This window comes from Heterodontus francisci, chromosome 14 (genome assembly GCF_036365525.1).
Source record: "Heterodontus francisci isolate sHetFra1 chromosome 14, sHetFra1.hap1, whole genome shotgun sequence".
Taxonomy (NCBI): domain Eukaryota; kingdom Metazoa; phylum Chordata; class Chondrichthyes; order Heterodontiformes; family Heterodontidae; genus Heterodontus; species Heterodontus francisci.
The window spans coordinates 97,073,005-97,096,591 of NC_090384.1; the positions used below are offsets into that span (position 1 = coordinate 97,073,005).

General features: G+C 40.6%; 1 protein-coding gene across 5 annotated transcripts in view; it reads right to left on the bottom strand.

Annotated features, from left to right (window-relative positions):
• Positions 1–876: 876 nt before the first annotated feature.
• The window catches only part of LOC137377168 (chromatin remodeling regulator CECR2-like), an 80,267-nt gene continuing 57,556 nt past the window's right edge, over positions 877–23,587 (bottom strand). For all 5 annotated transcript variants that reach the window (XM_068046583.1, XM_068046582.1, XM_068046581.1 and 2 more), the window contains 7 exons: positions 22,441–22,567; positions 21,298–21,644; positions 17,011–17,136; positions 15,095–15,755; positions 7,556–8,891; positions 3,628–3,730; positions 877–1,703 (listed from right to left, as the gene is read on the bottom strand). In XM_068046583.1, the coding sequence (XP_067902684.1) occupies positions 1,698–1,703; positions 3,628–3,730; positions 7,556–8,891; positions 15,095–15,755; positions 17,011–17,136; positions 21,298–21,644; positions 22,441–22,567 (2,706 nt within the window). In that variant the 3' untranslated portion in view covers positions 877–1,697. The remainder of the gene's footprint in view (positions 1,704–3,627; positions 3,731–7,555; positions 8,892–15,094; positions 15,756–17,010; positions 17,137–21,297; positions 21,645–22,440; positions 22,568–23,587) is intronic.

Below are 23,587 nucleotides of genomic sequence, written 5' to 3' on the forward strand. Positions count from 1 at the left end.
CAAGGGGAGATGGTTAGATTCTCTTATTGGAAAGCGTTATTGCCTTGTGTGGCACAAATGCAACTTGCCACTTATCAGCCCAAGCCTGAATGTTGACCAGGTCTTGCTGCAAATGGACACAGACTGCTTCGATATCTGAGGAGTTGTGAATGGTACTGAACATCGCACAATCAGCGAACATCCCCAATTCTGATCTTATGATGGAAAGTCTTTGGTGAAGCAGCTGAAGATAGTTGAGCCAAGACACTACCCCGAGGAACTCCTGCAGTGATGTCCTGGGACTAAGATGATTGGCCACAACAACCACAACCATTGTCCTTTTATGCTAGGTCCCAAACAGTGGAGAGTTTTCCCCTTGATTCCAATTGACTTCAGTTTTCCTTGATGCCACACTCAGTCAAATGCTCCCTTGGTATACGGGCAATCACTCTCACCTCACCTCGAGTTCAGCTCTTTTGTCCATGTTTATACCAAGGCTGCAATGAGGTCAGAAGCCAAGTGGCTCTGGCAGAATTTAAACTGAACATCGGTGAGCAGGTTATTGCTGTTTAAGTGGCGCTTGATAGCACTGTTGACGACACCTTCCATCACTTTGCTAATGAGTGTACCGGAAATGAAGTGCATGGTTCTTGCTAATTTCCATGCATTGGACAGAAAATCATGGGCAAAGCACTTCAGTTTTCTGATATGTAGCCGGCTGTGTCCAAGGCCCTGTAGATCCACAGTAATATCTGACCATTGTCTTATTATAAATTGCGTATCTTTCGAAATGCTAAGTGGAATAATATTACCCTCAGAAATAAATCTCATTATACCTCAGTTCTTTACAATGAATAATGAAAATTTGTGTTTAAAATCCATGTTGCATAACAGGTGGAATACACAAATATTTTTATTTATTCCTGAGAAGAGCCATTTAAACAGTGCAGCTGATACAGGGACAGACAGCAGTATCTACACTAAAGTTTACAAAACACATTTTTGACATTAGCTTTGTGTACTCCTCAGATTTTTTTTTTTAAACATTTAATACATAAATAACAAAATAGAATTCATATACCTCTACAATCCATTAATAGTCCTAACTAGGCAAATTGAGAAAGAAAGGCCACCTTTTCAAAAGGTCTTTTCTGCAAAAAGCATTCCAAATGCAGCTTCACAGCAGACAAGGTAATAAAGTACAGTGAATACAACACTAATTGTAAACCTTTTCTGAATCCATATACTAAAAAGTAAACACAAGAAAAGAAACGAATATGTCTCAGTTTAGCAGCTGTTTGCCAATGTCACAATGTGTTTATCCTCATTTTGCTTTCCAGTGGCAACCACACCTTTAATAGTCAGAATGTTATACATTTAATAAATTAAGAATTCTGGTTATTTTTACTCTTACAATTTTCCCAAATTTGCAAGCAAGATGATGCAACTTCTATATACAATTTACATAGTCTCTTTAAGGCAGTTTACAAAACATTTTCAGGTCAAAATAAATGTGTAACAAACTGTTAACTTTATTTCAAATTCTTATTATTGAAAATTCTCTATTCACACTATATAAACCTGAGTTTAAGTTCCCACTACAGAAATGGTCCTTGGCTGCAATTCACAGTTAATCAGCTGTAATACTACTACAGTATTTTCAGTGCTTTAAAATGAGTTTCCTGAGCCACATCCTCTTGCAGTGCCAAGGTGTTTGTTCAGGGCTGTGGGAAGAGGGGATAAAAAAAAAAAAGAAATTCATATTAAATGTATTTAGTGGACATGAAATATTTTGTAAACAATACAGACAAAAATCACTGAAAAATAGTTTATCATGTGACGGACACTTAATAGTAACAATGCTCAAAACATTTCAGTCTCAAAATTTCTGTACCTAGATGTTTACTTCTTTATATTACGTCTACTTTTATTAAACTACCTGGGTAGCAATTGGCTAAAATACCCATCTATTGTATATTGAGTCGGTGAACAGACGAAAGAATCCAAAGGTACTGCTTCAATAGATGGTGCTGCAAACTAAACTTTATATGACAGATTGAAAACAATGGGGTGTCACTTAATGTTACGTGACATATTATACAATATTCCTTTTGAAGCTCAGGAGTAAACAGTTGCAGGTTCTGGGCCACTGAGAAACACTTTGAGTAGTGAAAGTTTTTGAAAAAGCAACCATGTTGGTACATATCTAAAATGGTACCCCAACTTACAGGACACAGCACTGTGCCTGCCATCTTCCTCTACTCGCTGTGTGTTTAATTAATGCAACGGTACAGGATGGTTGGGGGGAGGGGTGGGGTGGGGATGAGGCAAGGAGGCTGGCTGAAGGCAAGATATTTCTGCACAATAGCAGTCATCCCAATCCACTCATGCATCTTTCCAATGCATGGCTAAGAATAACAAAGGGGAGACCTAAAAACAGGCTAGCTGAAATCAGGAAAGAAAAAAAAAAGAGGGGTTATTGTAAAAAAAAAAATTGTTGCAACTTGACATAAGTATTTCATGAGTTCCATGTATGTGTCCCTCTTTCAACCTTATTATAATTGGCATTAAAAGTCACAGCAGGTTATTTGGGCAACTGTTAAATATCTTGAAGAGGATTTAAAAAGTTAAATATGCTTCATGAAATTATAACTTTTTTTCTTGCAGTGTATTTCACCCCCATCTCTGTGTCCATACAGTATGTCTATGACTGTGTGGAGACCATTTCCCCCTCAATATCACTACTGCTAATTGATCAACACAAGTGAGTGAGGGTTAGGGGAGTCTCTCTCTCCAACATTTTGCCTGAAATCCTGGCCTTCCCTGCAGCAATAGGGAACAGATCAGGATCACAATGGGCTAGGAAAGATCAGGTATAGACTCACTGGCTCATTTACTAGTGTTCCAGCACATTGTGCTACCTTATGTAGAATTTTAAGTAACAGATCTAACAGTTGTGAGTTAACAGGACTTTATGTGCTCACTCTGTGTTACATTATGTAAACTTAAGTTATATAGATTGTTTATTCATTCAAATTGAAAGTGAGAAAGAATTAACCTGCACTTTTAGTGACTTTCACATCAATGGGATGTCCAAAGTGTTTCACAGCCAATGAATTACTATTGAAGTAATTCATATTTGTTTTGAAATATGTGCAGTCACTGTTGTTGCGTAGGTGAAAACAGCAACTAATGTATGTATAGCACCAATATAAATGACTTGTTAAATCGGTCTTGCTGGTGTGAATTGAGAGATAAATGTTGCCCAGGACACCAGCAGAACGTCCCCATTCTTAAAATACTGCCAGTGGATGTCTTAGCTCCACCCAAACAACGGACAGAGCCTTTGCTTTAATGTCTCATAGCACCTCTGGTAATGCAGAACTCCTTTACCGTTCCACTAGATGTCAGTCTTGATTATGTGCTCAACTCTGGTAGCAGGGCTTGAACCCACATCTCCTGACTGAGAAGCAAGAGCTCCCACTGAGTCAAGTTGATCTGGGATTACGGTTAGGTGAATCATATGGAGAGAAATACTGGTGTGGACTCGGTAGTTGAATAACCTGTTTTCTGTGCTGGATCATTCTAAAAATTCTTAGAATAAATTACTCTGACAAGGTTTATCAGCAAGAAAAATCTGAAACATACCTGGTTCATACAAAAGGTGGATGCTGTTTTATCTTGAGGCTGTGGCATTGTATCAGGATCCCTTCTCCCCATCTGTTTGAGAACTGGATAATCAGGCAGCAGGCTAAACAAATAGTGAATACCTTTGTTTCAATTGTTTTTCAACTTATTTACAAACAAGACAAATTATACATACCACTTTCTTTAAGTTTTCACCTTGAACAATACTTTGGTTGTATTTGCAAAGAATATGGGGAAAGAACAGGCAAATCAGATTAAAATAAATCACTCCAGTTGAAAAACTAGCACTTGCACAGCTGCTGTGACAGAATGAACTCCTTCCGTGCTATAATTTCTATCGGTTTCAATACTTCTAGGTGTAATTTGCTGTGTTTGCTTACAATCTGTGAATATAAATATTTGATCTATGAACCTTAATAAATTTACATCAAAATCACTCCACTTTTGAGGACTGTTGTAAAATTTCGTCCCTCCCCTCAACCAAATTAAATTTAAAGCAAATCTAGTGTACATTATATAAGGCATCTCATATGCGCCTCTAATTGTCAAAGTGGACAAATTTCAGTGTCACACAGAAAATAATAAAAATTAAAATAAGACAGCAAAAGCCAATCATTCCTATCTATAAACTCCCCACCAACAGCAAATGCCCTATAATAGGTCCCATGAATCAGGATATCCTCCCTGATAACAGGATGTCATAATAATCAGAACTTGTTCCCTTAAAGGAACAGTCAAGGTTATACACAGCTGCCCGTTAGCAAATAATACACGGTCTTACATGGCACAGCCTTTAAACAACATACCGTCTGAGTCATAGGCACAGGACATGTGCTTATTTTCTGATTATACAGGGCCAAATGGGAGAGATAACACTGCAGTGAAATGCAACATTTCCATTTTGTACCCAATAAAGCATTAAACATACTTGTCCACACACTGGGTACATTACTCTGTACGTGTCCAAATTATAGTCTGAGAGATTTTTGTATCAAAAAAATTCCACTGTATTTGTACAGGGCTCTAAATATGGCAATATAATCTACTCCTCTTAACTTGAATCATCTGTTAATTTAAATTTTAATGGTGCAAAAAAAAAAACCCTCCTGTGCTGGTTTATTAAAATTTACATAATTCAAACTAACAGGTAAAGATTGAATTAGAGTTAACAGGAATAAACCGAGTTGACAGGTAAAATTTCTCTATTTCCAGGTAGCAATCTTTCTGGAACACAAGTTGAGAAGTCAGGTTATAGTTGAAGAGCTGGATGAACCCAATTTCCTTCCCTCATTCTTACTGCATTAATGGGGAAGCTGGCCCATTCAGCACAGTACAGTAAACTATATACACGGACGTGAATATGTACTCAACACTAAGGACTGGAGTTTAAATTGCAATTGTCAATGTTAACTTTCTGGTATATTATCCTGTTTACACCATATAGTGTAGGACATTGTGTAGTGTTGTGCTGTGTTCTTAAGTCTTCATTAAAGGTAGATACAGGCTTTATATTTGGATTCAACATAAACACTATAAATTGTCTTACTTATCGCATTGCATGATCTCAGGTCTAGGTCTTTTCCTCTCTGGTGTGTGTGATCATGCACATGCAAGTCATGTGCTGAGTGTGTCTATCAAAATGGTGTCTCCTTATATATGTATGGTGACGTAATCAGTTTCATCAGTGGCCAAATCTCTTAAAGGTATGGTTTCTTAATGATGCAGTTATCATTACACTACATTACACATTGATCTCCACTGACTATCGCTGGCGTAACTTAATTCATCCGGAGATGGAAACCATGTGTTACCTAGATGGAGGGACAGAACATCTGAGGGACAAGGCACTTCATCAGTCTTTGCTGTCCCATAATGAATGACTGAACAACATTAGAAAAACCTCATGACGAACTCAACTGACAGTAATGGTCCACAATATAGCAAGAACTTAAAGAGACACAAGACTCTGAACTGTCAAGCAATGCTGGAGAGAAACAAAGCTTCCGGAGGATTAAAAAATAACTGATCGTGTTATTTCCTTAAATACTATTCCCTCTTCATTTATCCAGTGAAGAGAACAAGCTGTCTCATAATTTCATAGTATAGGATACTGTTATTCCTGTAGCTATTGTCATGCAGACCCCCCACCTGCCAAGAATGAGGCATATTAATTTTGTCATATGAACATTGATTTTAAACTGTTGCTGAAGCGAGGAAATGACTTGTTTAGCAGATCAGCCGTGGCTGGAAAAAAACATTTGCACACTAACAGACAGTGCTTGGAGGGACAAAGGGGCTATTTCCTGCACCAATTTAACCCACAATGGACTTTGAGCACCAGGCATTGTGCATAAGAGGAGACATTTCAGGATCGGCTAAGACAAGAGAATCCACAAACAGACGTGGTCAGATCAGCTAGTCACATGACTAAACTGCTTGGCAACCTGGGTTTTTCTGAATTGTATAATGAGTTTGAACTGAAAAGGACTGTTTGCTCCTGGAGTGAGAAGACCTCTCCTGTCTGTTCCCATCTCTTTCTCACAAGCCTCTGGACCCCCTGAGGACACATGAACTTCAAGAGAGAAAAGTCTCCTACATCGAATAAGATTTAAGAAGAATACTGGGCCCCAACAAAAAGACCTACCTACAATCAAGGACTTTAACAGTGAGCTCGAAGAACAGTAACCAAATCCATCTTCCGATATTGCCTCAAACTTTTCCACTTTATTTCTTCTGCTCTTTTCTGTCTCTATCTACATGTATACCGCGTATGCATGCTAGCGTGGGTGCGTTGCATATCCGTAGGCGTTAACCGAATTAGAGTTTAAGTTTAATAAAGTTCAACCTTTTTTCTTTAAACCTAAGAAAACCTGTTTGGCTAGTTTCTTTGCCTTATAATTGGAAGTTAGTGAACAAGGATTCACTAAGGGGGAGCTAAAAAAAAGTGTGCTTAAAATTAAACCCTGTTATGGTAAGACCAGGTGAAGGCTGAGAGGGAACCCTAGACCCCTTTCTCACCCGGTTGTAACACTATCTTTATATTGCACATCTGTGGGTAAATTTGGAAGGGGTTAAATTTGGAAGGGGTTAAATTGCCATTTGCTGACAACTTTGATGGAAAATAATTTGATGGCCCCTGATGGAAAGCAATAAAGCACACAAGGAATCGAGTGTAGCACAATGGTAAAAACACACCAAGTGGGATTCTTTCAACCTCGTCGCTGTGGTAATACCATGACAGCAAGACTAAATGAAATGATCTTTGCAGAATCTTGTGTAACATTCTTAATTGAGTCAGCAAAATGAAACAGATCTGAATAAAATTATTGACAAGACATTTATATTCCAGAAACTACTCCTAGGACCATAGGAACGGGAGGAGGCCATTTAAGCCCCTCAAGCCTGCTTTGCTATTCAATGAGATTAAGGTTGATTGCCGACCTACCTATATATATATCTGCCGTTGCCCCATATCCCTTAAAACCTTTGGTTAACAAAAATCTATCAGTCTCTGATTTAAAATTAACAACTGATCTAGCATTACTACCCTTTGTGTGTAGAAATGTTTCCTAATATCACTCCTGAAAGGTCTGGCCCTAACTTATAGTCTATGGCCCTAGTTCTAGACTCTCCAACCATCGGAAATAGTTTGTCTGTTCCTATTAATATCTTGAAAGCTTCAATCCCTACAACCCTAGTTTGTGTAATCTCTCCAGTAATTTAACCCTTGGAGTCCAGTTATCATTCTTATAAACTTACATTGCATTCCCTTCAAGACCAATATATCCTTCCTAAGGCGTGGTGCCCACAACTGCTTACAGTACTCCAGGTGCGGTCTAACCATGGCTTTGCACAGCCTCAAAGGCACTCCATTCTATTGTAATGACACTCAATATTATGGCTCAAAGGAATCATAAATTATACTCACTTTCTCACCATGTAGAGATCCCCACTTGCATCGAACTGTGGTCTCTGTACAATTACAGTTCCAGGATACGGATTGGGTTTCACATCTGAATGACTGAACAGCTGCATTCCGAAAGGACCATGATTCATCACTTGAAGGGGTATCATGTGGTTGGAAGTTGAAGTTATCACTGAACGTACACGCAGTAGTTGTGGATTGTACGGCTGGCCATAAGGCAGCCTCTGTGCATTATGGGATGGGGCATTAGCATAAAGTGCAGGGTGTGGAATTTGATGTGAATAAATCCCACTGGTCATTTGACTAGTATTATAAGCTGCAGAAACCGATTGCATAACCTTTTGCTTTTTGGTTGCATTTTGGCCATCAAGATCGAAATAGTCTTGCTGTCTGCCATATTTATTAGCCTTTTCACCATTGCTTTCCACCTTGGAAGCCACAATTCTTCGCTCTACTGCCTCACTTTTCTGCTTCTTTACGGAGGCTTCCTGTAAAGGTTTGCATTCATCTCTTTCTGGTATTCGATGCTCAGAATACGCATCAGTTCTTTCCCTCAGATTTGCCTGCGATTGCCCGCTGCCCCCTCTCAAGAACATGAGCGGCGACTGGCTGTACAAACCAGGCTGCCCCGCAAGGTAACCCCTATCAGGCAATATAGCGGACTGAATTGATTGCTGTGGATGATAGCCGAGATTGTTCATTTGAGAGGAGATTTGCTGTTGTTGTGTTGGATGCTGGTAAAAATGAGAGGCCTGCTCCTGCATCGGATGAACTACCATAAGATGAGGGGCGTGCTGAACAAATGAATGTGCTGATGCCAGGTTCTCGGGATTACAACCCAGATAGTGCATGTAAGCCGACACTGGCCCAAATTGATGCCTTGTGTCAGGATTAGCGACAAACACACCAGGGTTCCTCTGTTGAACACCGCCACCAGTTTCACTGCTACCATTAGGCAGATCTGTAAGAGCTTCTGCACTGCTTGCTAATTTGTGTCTCAGATTTTCTGTTGATTTGGAATCTTTCATGCTATGCTTTCCATCGGTGTTTAAACTCCTTGACAGAATTAAATTCAGCCCTTCCCTTAATTTGCAATCTTCAGACTCTTTTTCTCCAACTGCATTGCTTTGGAATAATTTCTGTTCCTTTATAAGTGCTCCACTTCCACCAAGTCTCTCTGATTCTGCACTCTTTCCTGTAGTGTCTTGCTGAAGTAGATTAGGTACTGCTGAGGTACTTAGAGGGGTTATTTTATTATAAACAGGCTCCTTGCTCACCAAATGATGATTCGGATCTGTAGAAAACACATTGTTGTAGGCAGCCTGTTCTAGAGGTGCATCTGCAGAGATTTCAAACACAAAAAGAATTAGAACCAGCAAGGTTCAATGATATCTTGCTAAATCAAGGCAGTCACATTTATACCACCCAGATAAATAGCTGAACTGATGACTGCAGCCAAGGAAGAAAAAGATGTTGCTAGGAATTCAAAATTTAAACTTATTCAAACATCTGAACTAAAACAAAAGCTGTGCTATACAAGTTCATAAAACTTGATTTATGTGCATCTGGGATGCACCCTACCCCCAATAAACATTTACAACCTTTTTTCAGTAACTTTAACCCTTTAAGGTCTGCAGTGACATGTACAAAGAGTTTGCAAAAATTTTCTGCTGAGATTCCCTATACAATGCTGCATGTATAAATGTGTTTTTTTTTTTAGTTTTCTAATCATGAAAATCATACTGCTCTTTAAACAGTTCCCATAGTTTATGGGAGAATGAAATGCATATATGTAGGTTTAGAACCTCCAGGTTAGATGTGTGATATTCAAACATGGAGTAAGGAATTTGTTACATCTGTTTCTACAAAGCAGACAGATTAATTTCACGTAATTTCATTGATTTGAGACATACTGCCGATAAGGTTGAAGCAACATACACACTGCACATACGGACATATGAATTAGGAGCTGCAGTAGGCCACTCGACCCCGCTTCGCAATTCAATAGGATCATGGCTGATCTAATTGTAACCTCGACTCCACATTCCCACCTACCCCTGATAACTTTCCATCCCCTTGCTTACCTGTAAAAATATTTAAAGGCTTTGTTTCCACCGCCTTTTGAGGAAGAGTTCCAAAGACTCACGACCCTCTGAAAACATATTTCTCCTTATCTGTCTTAAATGGGTGACCCCTTATTTTTAAATAGCGACCCCTAGTTCTAGATTCTCCCACACTCTTTCCACATCCACCCTGACAAGACATCTCAGGACCTTGTATGTTTCATTCAAGTCACCTCTTGCTTTCTTAAACTTCAGCAGATACAAGCCTAGCCTGTCCAACCTTTCCTCATAAGGTAACCAGCCTGTTCCAGGTATTAGTCTAACATAGAGGCCTGCTTTAGGTCGGGAAAAAGAACACGACCCGAACCCAACCGAACCACAGCGTACCTGAGCCTGACCCGGCCCGAGTCCCTCTGATTTTGCCCCCGACCCCGCCACTATCCGACCCGACCCTGACCTGACCATCCGTTTACTTACTTTCCCGACACCGAACCTGCAAGAAATTGCAGCGCATATGCGATGACGTCATAGTGACGTCACTCACTCACCGCGCAGACTCAGTTTCATTCCAGACTCCCAGCTCAGCGAAGTTTTTTAATTTTAATACTTACTGGCAGAGCACTTAACGGAAGATGGGCCTGACCCGACCCCGACACATGTTGTCAGGTCCCGTTGGGTTCGGATCGGGTAGCAGGCCTCGAGTCTAACAAACCTTCTCTGAACTGCTTCCAACACATTTATATCCTTCCTTAAATAAGGAGACCAATACTGTACACAGTACTTCAGATGTGGTCTCACCAATGTCCTAAAGAACGGAAGCATAACCTCCCTACTTTTTGTATTCAATTCCCCTCGCAATAAACGTTAACATTCTATTAGCTTTCCTAACTACTTGTTGAACCTGCATACCAACCTTTTATATAGGAACAAAGGAGCAGGAATAGGCCATTCAGCCCATCGAGCCTGTGCCAGCTCTTTGGAAAAGCAATACAATTAGTTCCACTTCTCTGCTCTTTCCCATAGCCCTATAAATTTTCTTCCCTTCAGGTAGTTATCTAATTCCTTTTGAAAGTCATTATTGAATCTGCTTCCAGCACCCTCACAGGCAGTGCATTCCAGATCGTAATAACTTGATGCATAAACTTTTGTTTCCCTCATTTCACTTCTGACTCTTTTGCCAAGTACCTTGAATTTGTGCTCTCTAGTTACCAACCTTTCTGCCAATTTTGAACATCTCTATCAAATCTCCCTTTAACCTTCTCAGCTCTAAGGAAAGCATCCCAGCTTCTCTTGTCTCTCCACATAATTGAAGTCCCTTATCCCAGGTACCATTCCATTAAATCTTCCCTGCATCCTATCCAAGGCCTTAACATCTTCCTAAATTGCAGTGCCCAGAGTTTACCACAGTATTCCAGCTGAGACCTAACGAATTATAAAAGTTTGGAAAAATTCCTTGGTTTTGTACCCTATGCCTCCATTTAGTTTTAATTCAAAGTCAAATCAAAGAGCCTGTCCACTCTACTGCATCTTTTTTCCAGCCTATACAAGTCTAATGGAGATGCACTGCAACAAAATAAAGCTGTAAATATGATAATAAAAATTCATTTCATTTTTTTGTGGTATAAATTAATTATGTTCACCAGAAAAACCTATTTTTGGGGATTGGGAGGTGGATTGTCTTTTTCTGTCTGTGAACTGAGAGACGTCGATCCCATCTCTAACGGTTGCAAGGGATCTACATGAAATGCGTAACGTATCAATCCTGAATAGGAACGGGCCTGCAGCACAGTATTGGGCCTCATTTGGCAACCACATTCAAAGCCCATAAGGACTTCTGGAATGAATTCTGGTGCATGAGGAGTGCTCTTCTGAGCACCAGTCTTGAGCACTTTGTTGTCAGAGTGGAGAGGCCTTTACTCAGCATCCCTAGGCAAGGAAATTTGAAAAATCAGCTGGGGTTCTCTTTCCTAATTTCAACCCAGAAACCTCCCTCTCCTTTGAATCCTTGGCCCCAGCAAAACCATCATTATCTCCTATGCTGTTATGCTCCCTACCTTCACATCCAAGGGACACAGACTTGAGAGCGCATCTGGTGCTAATTGACTTGGCCATCCATCATCAGATATAGCTGGGGCATACCAAGCTCTACTGTACCTTGCTAAGGAATTGGGAGAACAACTCAAACTACTCTTGCATACTTTTGTTGCCTGGATCAACCACATGTATCTTGGGAACTGTACATTAGGGAGATTAAAGGAATAATTTTTCAGCCACAGACTCTGTTCCCTTGTGACCGACTACATCCCTTTGCCATTCATTCAGGCTGAACCAAACCACCTGCAATTTTGGCAACCTATTTGACCCCAAGCAGAGCTACCAACTTCATATCCTATCCATCATCAAGATCACTTACTTCCATCTCTGACACCACCGCAGTTGCCCCTACCAGCAAAAGAAACACTTATCCACACTTTTGTCACCTCTAAGCTATTTTGCTAATGGCCTCTCATCCACAATAAACTCCAACAGGTCTAAAACTGCAGGTGCCTTTACACTATCCCTACGCTAAATTTGGTGCATCGATTACCCCCATCTTCACTGACCTACATGAGCTTACTGGTCCGATCCTCTTCCTTGTCTTCAAATTGCTCCATGGTTTCCATCATGCTGTCTCTGAAATCTGTTCAACCCTATATCCTGCACGATACTCTTCATTCTACCAGCTCTTTTTCTTTTGCATTCACACCCCAAGCTACCACTGGTGGCAGTGTTTTCAGTTGCCTCAACTTCTGGAACTCCCCAAGAACCTTCTGCCTTTTAAAATGATAACTTTACAAGCTTTTTGTTCAATCTGAACCCTGACCTGCATCTTCTCCCAAAAGAAGTGCAGTGAACAGACACGAAAAGGTCATAACATACTCTTTATAAAAATAATGCTCCAATTTTCTCCCATTAACTTTTGAAAGCCATGACTTCCATTGTCATATGGTTCACATTCTTCATTTGTGACAGCAAGAGCTAGCAAGTTACTCAGCTGTTGAGAATACCTATCGCGTCCTCGTCAGATGCCCCCATGCTCACTTTCCAGCAGGAGTCACTGAATAGCAATTAGATTTTCTCTTCCCTGGTCCAGGGACGCTTAGGCCAAGTGTATTCTTACAAATTCTGTCCCAGATAATATTAGTAGGCCGGGATCTTGTGTGGCCCCGAGGCGGGGGGCATAGAGTATCGCAATGGGTGGTAGGAGGGGCGGAGGGCCCATTGCCAAGCAATCTTCCCAGGGGTGGGATAGACCGACAACGACCTTCCCGTCCAGAGACCAATTGAGGCATGTAAGTGGCCTATTAACAGCCAATTAAGTGCCTCTTCCTGCCATCGTTGGGATCTTACCAGTGGCAGAAGTTGCGTTCACCACACAGGGAGGTCGTCTTATAAAACGAGGCACCTTCCCTGCGGGCTTTGGGGGCGCAGGTCCTTCCTTCCCACCGGGATCCACTTTGCCTCCCGGGACACCCCCTCCCCCTGGACTGCATAACCATTCCCCAGTCCCATCCTGCCGGGGCCTTCCAGTCTGGCCCCAGAAATCCCTGCTAACTCACCTGAGGTCCAGGGTTCCAGCACGGGGCCTGGGTCTGAGGCCTCTGCAGTACCGGCAGTGACCACTGCTCTTGGTGGCGCTGCCGATCCCGATTGGCCAGCAGCTCTTGGAGGCATGATCCCTGTCTTTGAAGGGACAGGGACCCTGGCTCGTGAAACTTACAAGTTAAAATACTGGAGGATCGCTCTGGTGCGGGGGGGAAGAGAGTGGAAAGGCCAAGGCGAGATTCCCCATGCCTTTTTGGCCCAGCGCCCGGAGCCCCAGCTCCAGCACAAAATCCAGCCCATAATCTTCGCACAGATCATGTGGTTGAATTTGGGACATTCTGGCACTGCACTTCGCATGGGAACGGAATCTCCTCTTCCTACCTAGCTTTACAAGGATGATACTAGATCAGAGAGGTTATACTTATTAGGAAAGACTGAACAGGCTGGGGTTCTTTTCTGTAGAACGGAGAAGGCTAAGGGGTGATGTCGTGAGACTATGGAAGTACAGCATGGCAACCCAACCAGACCAGACAACGTGTTGGGTTCCGGTTGGGTCAGGTCTCTCTTCTGGGTCCGGCATTCATGTTCGGGTTGGGCTGCCTTTTGCTCAGGGAGGGAAAAGCTTCAAAATTTGAACAGCCAGGACGCCAAGGTGGGAAACGTGCATCCGGACTCCGCACTAGTCTGCAGCGAGTGAGTGAACGTCTTCATTCCATCCAAGGTAGAGCACAACCTCTTTGATATAATCAACATCATTCCAGTAGTTGAGTTGGGTCAGGTCAGGCGTGGGGAAAAAAATCAAAGGCCTCGGGTCGGATGTGGTTTTGTCGGGCCCGGGTCGGGTTTCAACTGCATACCCGAGCAGGCCTTTATATGGAAGGATTTGCTAGGGTTAGGTGTAGAAAAGACAAATTGCATTCAGCTCATTGTGTCTGTGCTGGGTCATAGGTAGAACTATCTCATTAGTCCCACTCCCCGGCACTATCCTCATAGCCCTGTATTTTTTTGCCCACTACAAGTATTTGTCCAACTTTCTTTTCACAATTCAAAATTCATCTTGAAAGGTCACAGACCTACAAAGTTAACTCTGCTTCTCTCTCCACAGATGCTGCTAGACCTGCTGAGTATTTCCAGCATTTTCTGTTTTTACATCAGCATGGACCAGTTGGGTCAAATGGCCCATTTCTGTGTTGTACATTCAAAGTAATTAGGGCGGCTGCTGTATAAAACTTAAGATTAGGTATGCTTGAGGAAGCAAAAGGCACCAGTCCAGTTTGTATTCAAGTTCTGTTCTTATGGAGAGTGTACAGGCTTCAAAATAGGAAATATCAGGTCCAAGCTTTCATTAGGTACTGCAACTATCAAACACACCACTTAATGCTAATGAAATGCTTAGTTTTACAAATACCTGTTAGATTGCATCTTTTGTTGGAGAAGTCTGAAAAAGAGCTAGAAGTTACATTCTACCCAGCTCAACATGACAGTGGTCTGCTGTGTTTTTCCACGGAAGTTGGATAGTCTCAGCTACAATGAAGCTTGCAGCTGATGCCAGCCCGGTGGCAATGCCAGGAGGGTATGAGTGACTCTCCCCACAATTTATTACCCCTTACCCTCCCCAGGATATACTTTCCAACTTAACAAAGGTCATAGTGGGGAGTTGAGCAGAATGTGACTGAAGCATGTCTTCCCCCTTCTCTGTGACTTCAAATTTTTACATTTCACTGTACCTCTAATGACTTTGCTGTATTTTATTAGATGGAGCACAGATCTGGAAATATTAAGTAGTCAAAGAAATTTCACATTTTAACGTGAAGATTAAAAAATTAAAATCAGACAACAAAATGTTTAGTTATAAAGTCAAATCTTACAACAGTCTGACATCAAAATGGGTTACCTTTAACAGATGGTCTTTGAGAAATCTGATGAAGAGGACTGTGGGAAGATTTATGCATGTTAAAATCTGAAGTCTGCATGTGAGATTGACTTGGGAGTGGTTCGCTGTATTTAACAGACAATCCACAAGTGTTGGCTAAAGTCTCATTTTTAACAGGGCTTCCAGTTCCACTTGTTGAGTTGCTTGTTGCTGATGGATGGTTCTGCACAATTGGTCTTGTATGCTCCATAGACAGTCCCCGAGGTAGCACAGGGTTAGGCTTTCCTGCTGGTAGTCTGTGTTGAGGGTGGTGACTGGAATGGTACAAATATCCAGGCCATTCTGGTCTATTAGTCTGATTTAGATCTGTCACGGGAAAATCACCACTTGGTGCATTTGGCAGTTCAGTTGTTTCTCTGTTTCCATATGTTGATGGGAGAGCAGTAGCTGAGTTGGAACTGGGAGTTTCTGTCTCAGTCTGTGAAAGGCCCAGATTTGTACACCTATTTGGTCTACAGACAGGGGAATTTATTGGTGCTTGGGTATCAGTAGGAATAGTAGGCATACCAGTGTGAGGAGGTGCAGTTCCACGATCACTGGAAGACAGACTGGCTGTTGGTAAACTTGCAGAACCAGATCCAGCTGAAGTAGGCGTCACTGGCCCATTCATCAACATCAGTTGCTAAAAGGGGAAAAAGAACATTTTTGAAGTAGAAAATAAACACAACTTAAGTTTCAGGTAACAAAATTCTTCAAAGGTTGCAGAATAAAGACTAGTTCAAAGGCTGTTTCATAGATTCCTGTTGATTTCTGTTACTATCAGATAGAGAAATCTTGTACAGGCAAATGATTGGGCCAGTATTCCCTTCTACCTCAGCCCCCAACACATTTTATTTAGGAACACAGGAAAAACTGAAGAATCCCCCTCCTGAATGTCAATGGGCACATGGCTTGGATGAAAGACTTGTCTCAAAGGTTCTATAGAGATCATCCTTCAACTCATTCTAATTCTGTGTTTGAGACATACCAAAATGGGAAGCACTTGATGTTGTTGGCATGTCAGCACTGTTCTCCTTTATGCCAGTTAAATTAAGAATCACCTTTGAAGCAAAGTTAACTGCAAATATTATTCACTATTCATCACCACAAAAACAGGGATATTTTATGATTTCAGACAAGTTATGACAGTGTTTAAAATACCTCTATATAATTAGCACTATCCCAAAATGTTTCTTTAATGACCCATTCCCAGGCCATTAATAAACTAGCTCAGATCTGCATCGCAGCAATCTGAAGAACAAGTTACTGTAAATCCACCCTCACAGCCACCCTTATTCAGAAGGAAATAGACAGAGCCCACTCTGAAATAATACTGTTCAGTTAAAAAAAAGACCTTTCCCTCAATTATTACACGATCTAATATTAAATCAATCTTTCCTTTTTTTTTTTAGGTTCCAAATTCACCTTCATATCAGAAATCAGAATTTTTTTTTTATAGAGCTGGTTAATTAACATATCTCTCATGAAAGCGAGGGATGACAGCTCTCAAGAACGAAACACTTTTTATCTTCTAGGTCGGTTATAGCAAGGAACAGATTCAAAGTTAGGCTCTCAATATTCTGTCTCAACAAGGTATCTCAAATGTATGTATCCTATGCCAGTATTTACATACCAGTGATTTCATTTTAATAAATTTTAATGAGTAAATTAAAAAACATTTTTGCATTGCAATAATGCCATGTTGCTATAATTCATGCAGGATAGCAACAAGATGACAAAATAATTTGGTGACACGTTGACAGTTTTGACAAATAGCTTAAGATTCATTGAATTGCTTCAAATGGAAAGAAGCTACTTCACAGAATTAAATATGTTTTTCTTTTAAGGCCATTGTAGATCAAGAGTGATGATTGTAATATTAACATGCTTCAGAATACCTGCATCCGGTACTGCTGCTGAAACCGTTTCCGTATTGGTTCCATAACAGTCCGTCCTGGTACACTAGGAGCCTGAGGCTGATGAACGACTTCGGAACTTGGGTGTGGGCCACTGGTTGAACTTTTCTACACATTGAGAAAAAGGTAATGCGATTTAATAGCCACAGATAGAATCAAATCAAGTACAAGTGATCAGAAGCTAAAGCACAGGAAAATCTGTACCCCTTTTCATGGCCTGTTCAGTCATTAGACAATCTGCAACAACGTGCCTCTATTTTATATATTGTGTGATGTCAGCACAATCTAACTGACACACTTTCTCCCTGTTCCCCAAAGGCAGTTTCTTTTTACCAGCCTTGGAACTGATTGGCATAATTATCACATTTATCTGCTAGTATGATCCTGAGCACCAAACTTTCTAGAAGGTGCCATTTCCAACCATCCCAGCTTTATATTAAAAAAAAACAAAATAGTTCAAAATAAGTGAAAGATTATTTACTTTCGCCATAAATCTAGGTTGGCACAATCATCCATTGTCTGCTCTTATTGATGACAACTCACAATGCTTTGTGCAGGGAATCAAAGATTAAATGACCTGTTTTGATTCTGCGCTGTGACAAATACTGGAAGTCATGTGTTCCATTGTCAGCCAATGGCAACATCCATGCTGTGGTCAGATGGCAATTTGCTCATTTTGTTTGAAACGCTAAGCACAGCATGAGGCCAGGTGCTGGGCTTGGAAAAAGGGTGAGGAAGAAAGATTAAAAATTTAAAACAAAAAGCAGTGTAAGAATCTACCCACTCAGCAGCTGAATAAAAAGCAGCATTGAACACTGTTGGGGAAGTCAGCCTGACTGTTCAGGCCTGTCCCTAAAGTGACAAATAAAAGGGAGAATAAAAGGGAAAGCAAGTGGGAAACTGTTCACCAATTCAACTCCCAACTTCTCTAAAAATATGGCCCAGATTTTGCAGTCGGCAGTGAAGCAATGGTGCTCGCCACTGACCTCGAAGCGATCTCCGTGGCATGGTTTTCCCCTTTCCACACAGCAGTTTAAATATGAAGTCAAATCAAGGGGATTTCCAGGCATCAGCAGCAATGATGTCAGTAAGTAGGGTTAAGCAGCCAATCATATTGAAATATTCTCAGACAGCAAAGCTGGAAGTGAAAAGCACTTAATTCCTTCACTTTCACATATTTCAGATTGCTATAAATGATTACATTTGCATTAAGATAGAGGTTAAATATTAAACTTTAAAAAAATCATTTTAGAAATGGGGAATTTTTGCAACATAATGGAGAAATTAGGCATTCTATAAATATAAAATCAGCTTTTTAGGGCCAGTGAGGGTGTTCAGCATTAATTATGAAGTTAGTACAAAGTTAAAAACCCTGTTACACCTCATTCAAGGTGGGTAACTTTTTCAAGGTTTTTACAACGAGACGAACAGTATAAGAGTGGAAGCTCTCGTCAATTCATAAGTTTCCCAAGATTGCAGTCGGGAGGGGTGGGGGTGGGGGTAGGGGCTCCTCAACAGCAAACCCTCTGAAGAAGCATAGGATTACTGTCAGCAACGTCTGGATTTCCATCTTATTCTGCACACGTGCGGACTCCCGAAGCTGTGGACAGCTTCACTGGAGTAAGGATGGCAAACACTGACAGTTTTTTGTCATCATTACTACCGCAAAATCTGGCCTCAGCATCAATAACTGTTACAATATGCCCAGTGTCGAGAATGTGTACAGGTCTTACAATGCAAACTGAGTGCAGATCTTCAGTTCAATCAAACTGCAGAGGCTTGTTAAGACCTGGAATGCAATACCTGAAAGTGTGCTCGAATTAGATTCTGTAGGAACTTTCAAAGGGCAATTGGTCATTGTTACGAATGTTGGACTTTGTAGCATAATTATGTCTTAAAAACTGTGATTTTTAATGCAGTATAATATGGAGTCAGAGAAGTCAGGTGACCTCACATTAGCCCTGATTAAAGAGAAGACCGAAATCTTGGTTACCAGGACAACAAAGAACCAAGATCAAAGACCTTTTTGAAAAGCAGAGACTGCAGCAGAGTATAATACCTGAAGAACAATGGGTTTCACCCTCTCCCAGACTTTCAGACAAGAAGTCAGTGACTCTGAGAACATACATGTGAATTGCCATTGCTAACACCTGGAAACAATGGAAAGCCCGGGTGGCTCAGCTGTAGCCAGACTTGTGGACTTTGCATATTGGAAAAGACAAATGGCTATTGACTTTTGATTCCAGATAAATTCAACAAATTTTCAGAAGACAGACAGACTGTAAGGAAAACAACGACCAGCGGTGGCAGCCTCAAGGGAGAAAAAGAGGGAACACCTGCTCTCAGGAGACTGATGTAACAAAAAGGGGCAAAGACTTGAACCTGCTTTGAAAGTTGAGGTTTGCGGAGAAGTAAAAGACCAATGGATCGTCAGAAATCACATTATTTACAGATGTCCAGGTCATAATTGCTCAGAAGTGAGCAAAGAGGACACTGACTTTGAGAAAGGTCTGGGAGATCCAACCCATTGCAACTGGGAAGAGTTTGAGACTTTTAGCTGCAAAGATTTTGCCATCAAGGAGAACTGTGTAACATATTAATGTGGTGTGAGGTTTTCAAGTGCTTTAATAAGTGAAGAAAATATCTTCTCTGTAATTTGGGTTATCAGCCACTTACAAAGTAGTATTTAGTTCATGGAAATTTCTTTTAGTTTAGTTGTTATAATAAGTCTTAAAACATGAAATACTGTCATATAAGTCGTTAAATTGGTCTGGGGAGTTCATATCTCGTGTTTTAACATTAATGGTCTCACTGAGGTCACAGCAGATATGCACTGGAAGAGAACTTATTTGCAGAGTTATGGAAAAAAGCTGGGGAGTGGTACTAAATGGATAGTCTTTTCAAACAGCACACACAGACACAACAGGACAATTGTCTTCCTTCTGTGCAGTAGGATTCTCTGGTTTTATGAAATCCTGCATTTCCTGTCACTTGAATTCAACTTCTACAGTAGCAGGCCTGGTCAGCATCCAGCCAGAAAATTGAAATTAAGGCTCTCAAAGTAGTGCTTCAGTTAGTTAGGTGGAGGAAATGGCAAGACAGAGGAAGGGAAATATAGGAACCCTGCCTCTTTTTTTCCATATGCTCGGTTATTGGGATGTGAGCAAAGCTGACAAGGCCACCATCATTACTTGACCCTAGCTACCCTAAGGTGGCCTACTTCATAACGATTTCTACTCACGCCCCCATCCTCCCTCGCCTCACAACTGACTGGCTTGGTAGGTCACTTCAGACAGCACTGGGACTCATTAGGATGAGCGGCACAGTGGTTAGCACCGCAGCCTCACAGCTCCAGGGACCCGGGTTCGATTCTGGGTACTGCCTGTGCGGAGTTTGCAAGTTCTCCCTGTGACCGCGTAGGTTTTTGCCGGGTACTCCGGTTTCCTCCCACAGCCAAAGACTTGCAGGTGATAGATAAGTTGGCCGCTGTAAATTGCCCCTAGTGTAGGTAGGTGGTAGGGAATATGGGATTATTGTAGGGCTAGTATAAATGGGTGGTTGTTGGTCAGCACAGACTCGGTGGGCTGAAGGGCCTGTTTCAGTGCTGTATCACTCAAATAAAAAAAAATAACTGAGTTGTATTGTTGGTTAGCACATGAACCACTTGTCTTCCTCATTGAATGGGACAGTTCAGGGAAGAAAGGGGAGGCAGTGGCATAGTGTTATTGTCACTGGACTAGTAACCCAGAAACTCAGGATATTGCTCTGGGGACATGGGTTTGATTCCCACTAAGGCAGAAGGTGGAATTTGAATTCAATTAATAAATCTGGAATTATAACTTAGTCTAATGATGGCCACAAAACCATTGTCGATTGTCATAAAAAAAAACTCATCTGGTTCACTAATGTCCTTGAGGGAAGGAAATCTGCTGTCCTTACCTGGTCTGGCCTACATGTGACTCCAGAGCCACAAAAATGTGGTTGACTATTAAATGCCCTCTGAAATGGCCTAGCAAGCCACTCAGTTGTATCAAACTGCTACAAAGTCAATAAGGAATGAAACAGCACTGTGGGTGTACCTACCCCACACGGACTGCAGCGGTTTAAGAAGGCAGTTCAACACCACCTTCTCAAGGGCAATTAGGGAAGGGCAGTAAATGCTGTCCTAGCCCACATCTCATCAACAAATAAAAAAGGAAAGTAGGAAGGATGAAGAAGGCACAATATATTATTATTTAAGGAAAGACTTTAGCTAGAAAATGTTCTTGCCTTCTCCATAGTTTGTGTTTGATCTGGCAAAGGTAGCTTTTTGCAAAGCTGTTGTTGAGCATCTCCCTTCTTCTTAGGATCAGCAATCACCTGTGGGACATCAGTGGCTTGATGACTGTTTACAAAACCGTTGACTTTTTGCATTCCAAGAACATGATCAGATGCTTCAGTCTGTATCTCAGTTTCATCCTGAGCCAAGTGATTGGGTTTGCTCTTGTGCTTGTCTTGCTTCTCCCACATCATTTTAGCTTGGAAGTCATCATCACTGTCCACTTCATCCTTGGGAAAGTACTTGGCCATTGCTTTGTTGAAGCACCTCTCTACAGCTCGGGCCATCAGGGTGTATTCTAAATATGAGTCAATTATGGTTGCAAAGAGATTCTAATATTAAAAAGTTGGAAATGAGTCACTTAAAATCAAGATCTTTAAAATACAACTGAAATAGCAAAATTCCTCCTCTTCTACCAGAACCCAATGCCATACCTATATTAAAATATTATTAAAGGCACAGAATGAATTAGTTTGCTTTCAGCCTGATGTAGAAATTTTTTTGCGTAATAATCCAGAACACTTTTTTCATTGTACCAAGTCAGAAGTAGTTTCTTGTATATATTGAAAGGCACTCCTTCAATATTTGCATTATCTTGTTACTCAAGCAAATTCAAAACCACTGAATTCTCCTGTGTCCCATTCTGTGTAATATTATGATCAGGGCTACACAGCAAGTATAACATAACACTGCTATGAAAGGAAATTTACAGTTGAAATCCCTTTTTAATTTTTTTGATGACTGAGGGCTTATCTTTCCTCTGGGAAAGAATATGCAGCCTCAAAATAATTTCCCCAATATGTTCTTGCCATGCACCTCTGAAGCCGAGGTGGTGGATCCCAGGCCATGAGCAATGTCTGTTCAGGGACACACAGCAGTATGTCATTGACCTTTCCCTCCATGAGTGGCTAGGTTCAGACTAGGTACTGACCAGCGTGGGGGATTAAACATGCATTGTTTCCCAGCATTATAGCACCAACCTTGCTCAGAGGTACTTTGTATAAAGGAAAGTAATGTAAAGTAGGAAGAGATACTTCCACAGGTTTATTAGGAATTCAATGCAACTATTTTAGATGATTAGATATCAAACTAACCATTTCCTTTCCCATTGTACTGTTCACAGTTGTCAAACATAAGCCTAAAATCTGATACAAAGGCCCATTTGCTGTTGTACTTCTTTTCGCTTAGCTTATTCTCAATTGTCGAGAGATCCATCGGTTCCTAGAAATAGCAGAATGGATAAAGGGAAATAAGTGTTAACGTACAGGACAATTAGAGTATCATGGCACTTGAGGTTTGGTAGAGATATGGTAAGTATTATACTTTTAATAGGCAAAATTTAGTTAACTATTATTTGCTACCACATTTCCATTAAAAAGAGTAAAATGTGCATAAATTATTTGCATTGGTCAATTACCAATTGAAATTATTTTGCATATCTCTATACTGTATATTAGTCAATGAAGGGAGATAAGAAATAAGACAGTTTTTCCAGGAAAAATTGAAGTCAAGGAGTAAAACCATGTACAAGTCGTATATAATTTCCCAGTTTTTGCAACAAATTATTTCACCATTACATTTATTACAGCCGCATTCTTAGCTATTCAAATATATTTGAGAGAATCTATTATTGACATAGAAATACAATGTATAATCTCTTGGCCCAACACTTAAATCAAAGCATGATCTAAATATACATAAGGTGCAACCAGTCTGTGTAATATTACCATGAATTTCCTGTACATTTTACAATATTCTGTTTAGTTTTCAGCAGCTTGTTCTGATTAGATCTCCACAAACATTTCAAAATTGACATTAAGGAAAAGCCCCTCATCTAATGAGCTTTTTCTAAATTATTTGACTATTCTGATCTAAATTTCATCACTTAAAAAAAAGCCATATACTGTATTGAACTTCTCTGCCCTGGTGAAATAAATTTAGCAAGTCTGGCAGTACATTACATTCTATAGTCTGTTAAAAAATCTTCCTTTGTTGCAAAGTTTATCAAAAAATAATTTGTTTGAAACTGACTGGGCTGCACATAAATTCACAGCAGACTCGAGTTGCTGAAATTGAGATAATCAAAACAATTTAAAAGATTAATAACCACGGCATCCAATTAAATCAGTACATTGTTTTTAAAATCGCTTCTATTCCATTTCTGTCAGTCAGCATTATTTGTGCATAGTACAATGTCAGTTTTAAACTTCAATTTCTTTTAGTCACAAGCTTCACTTAGTC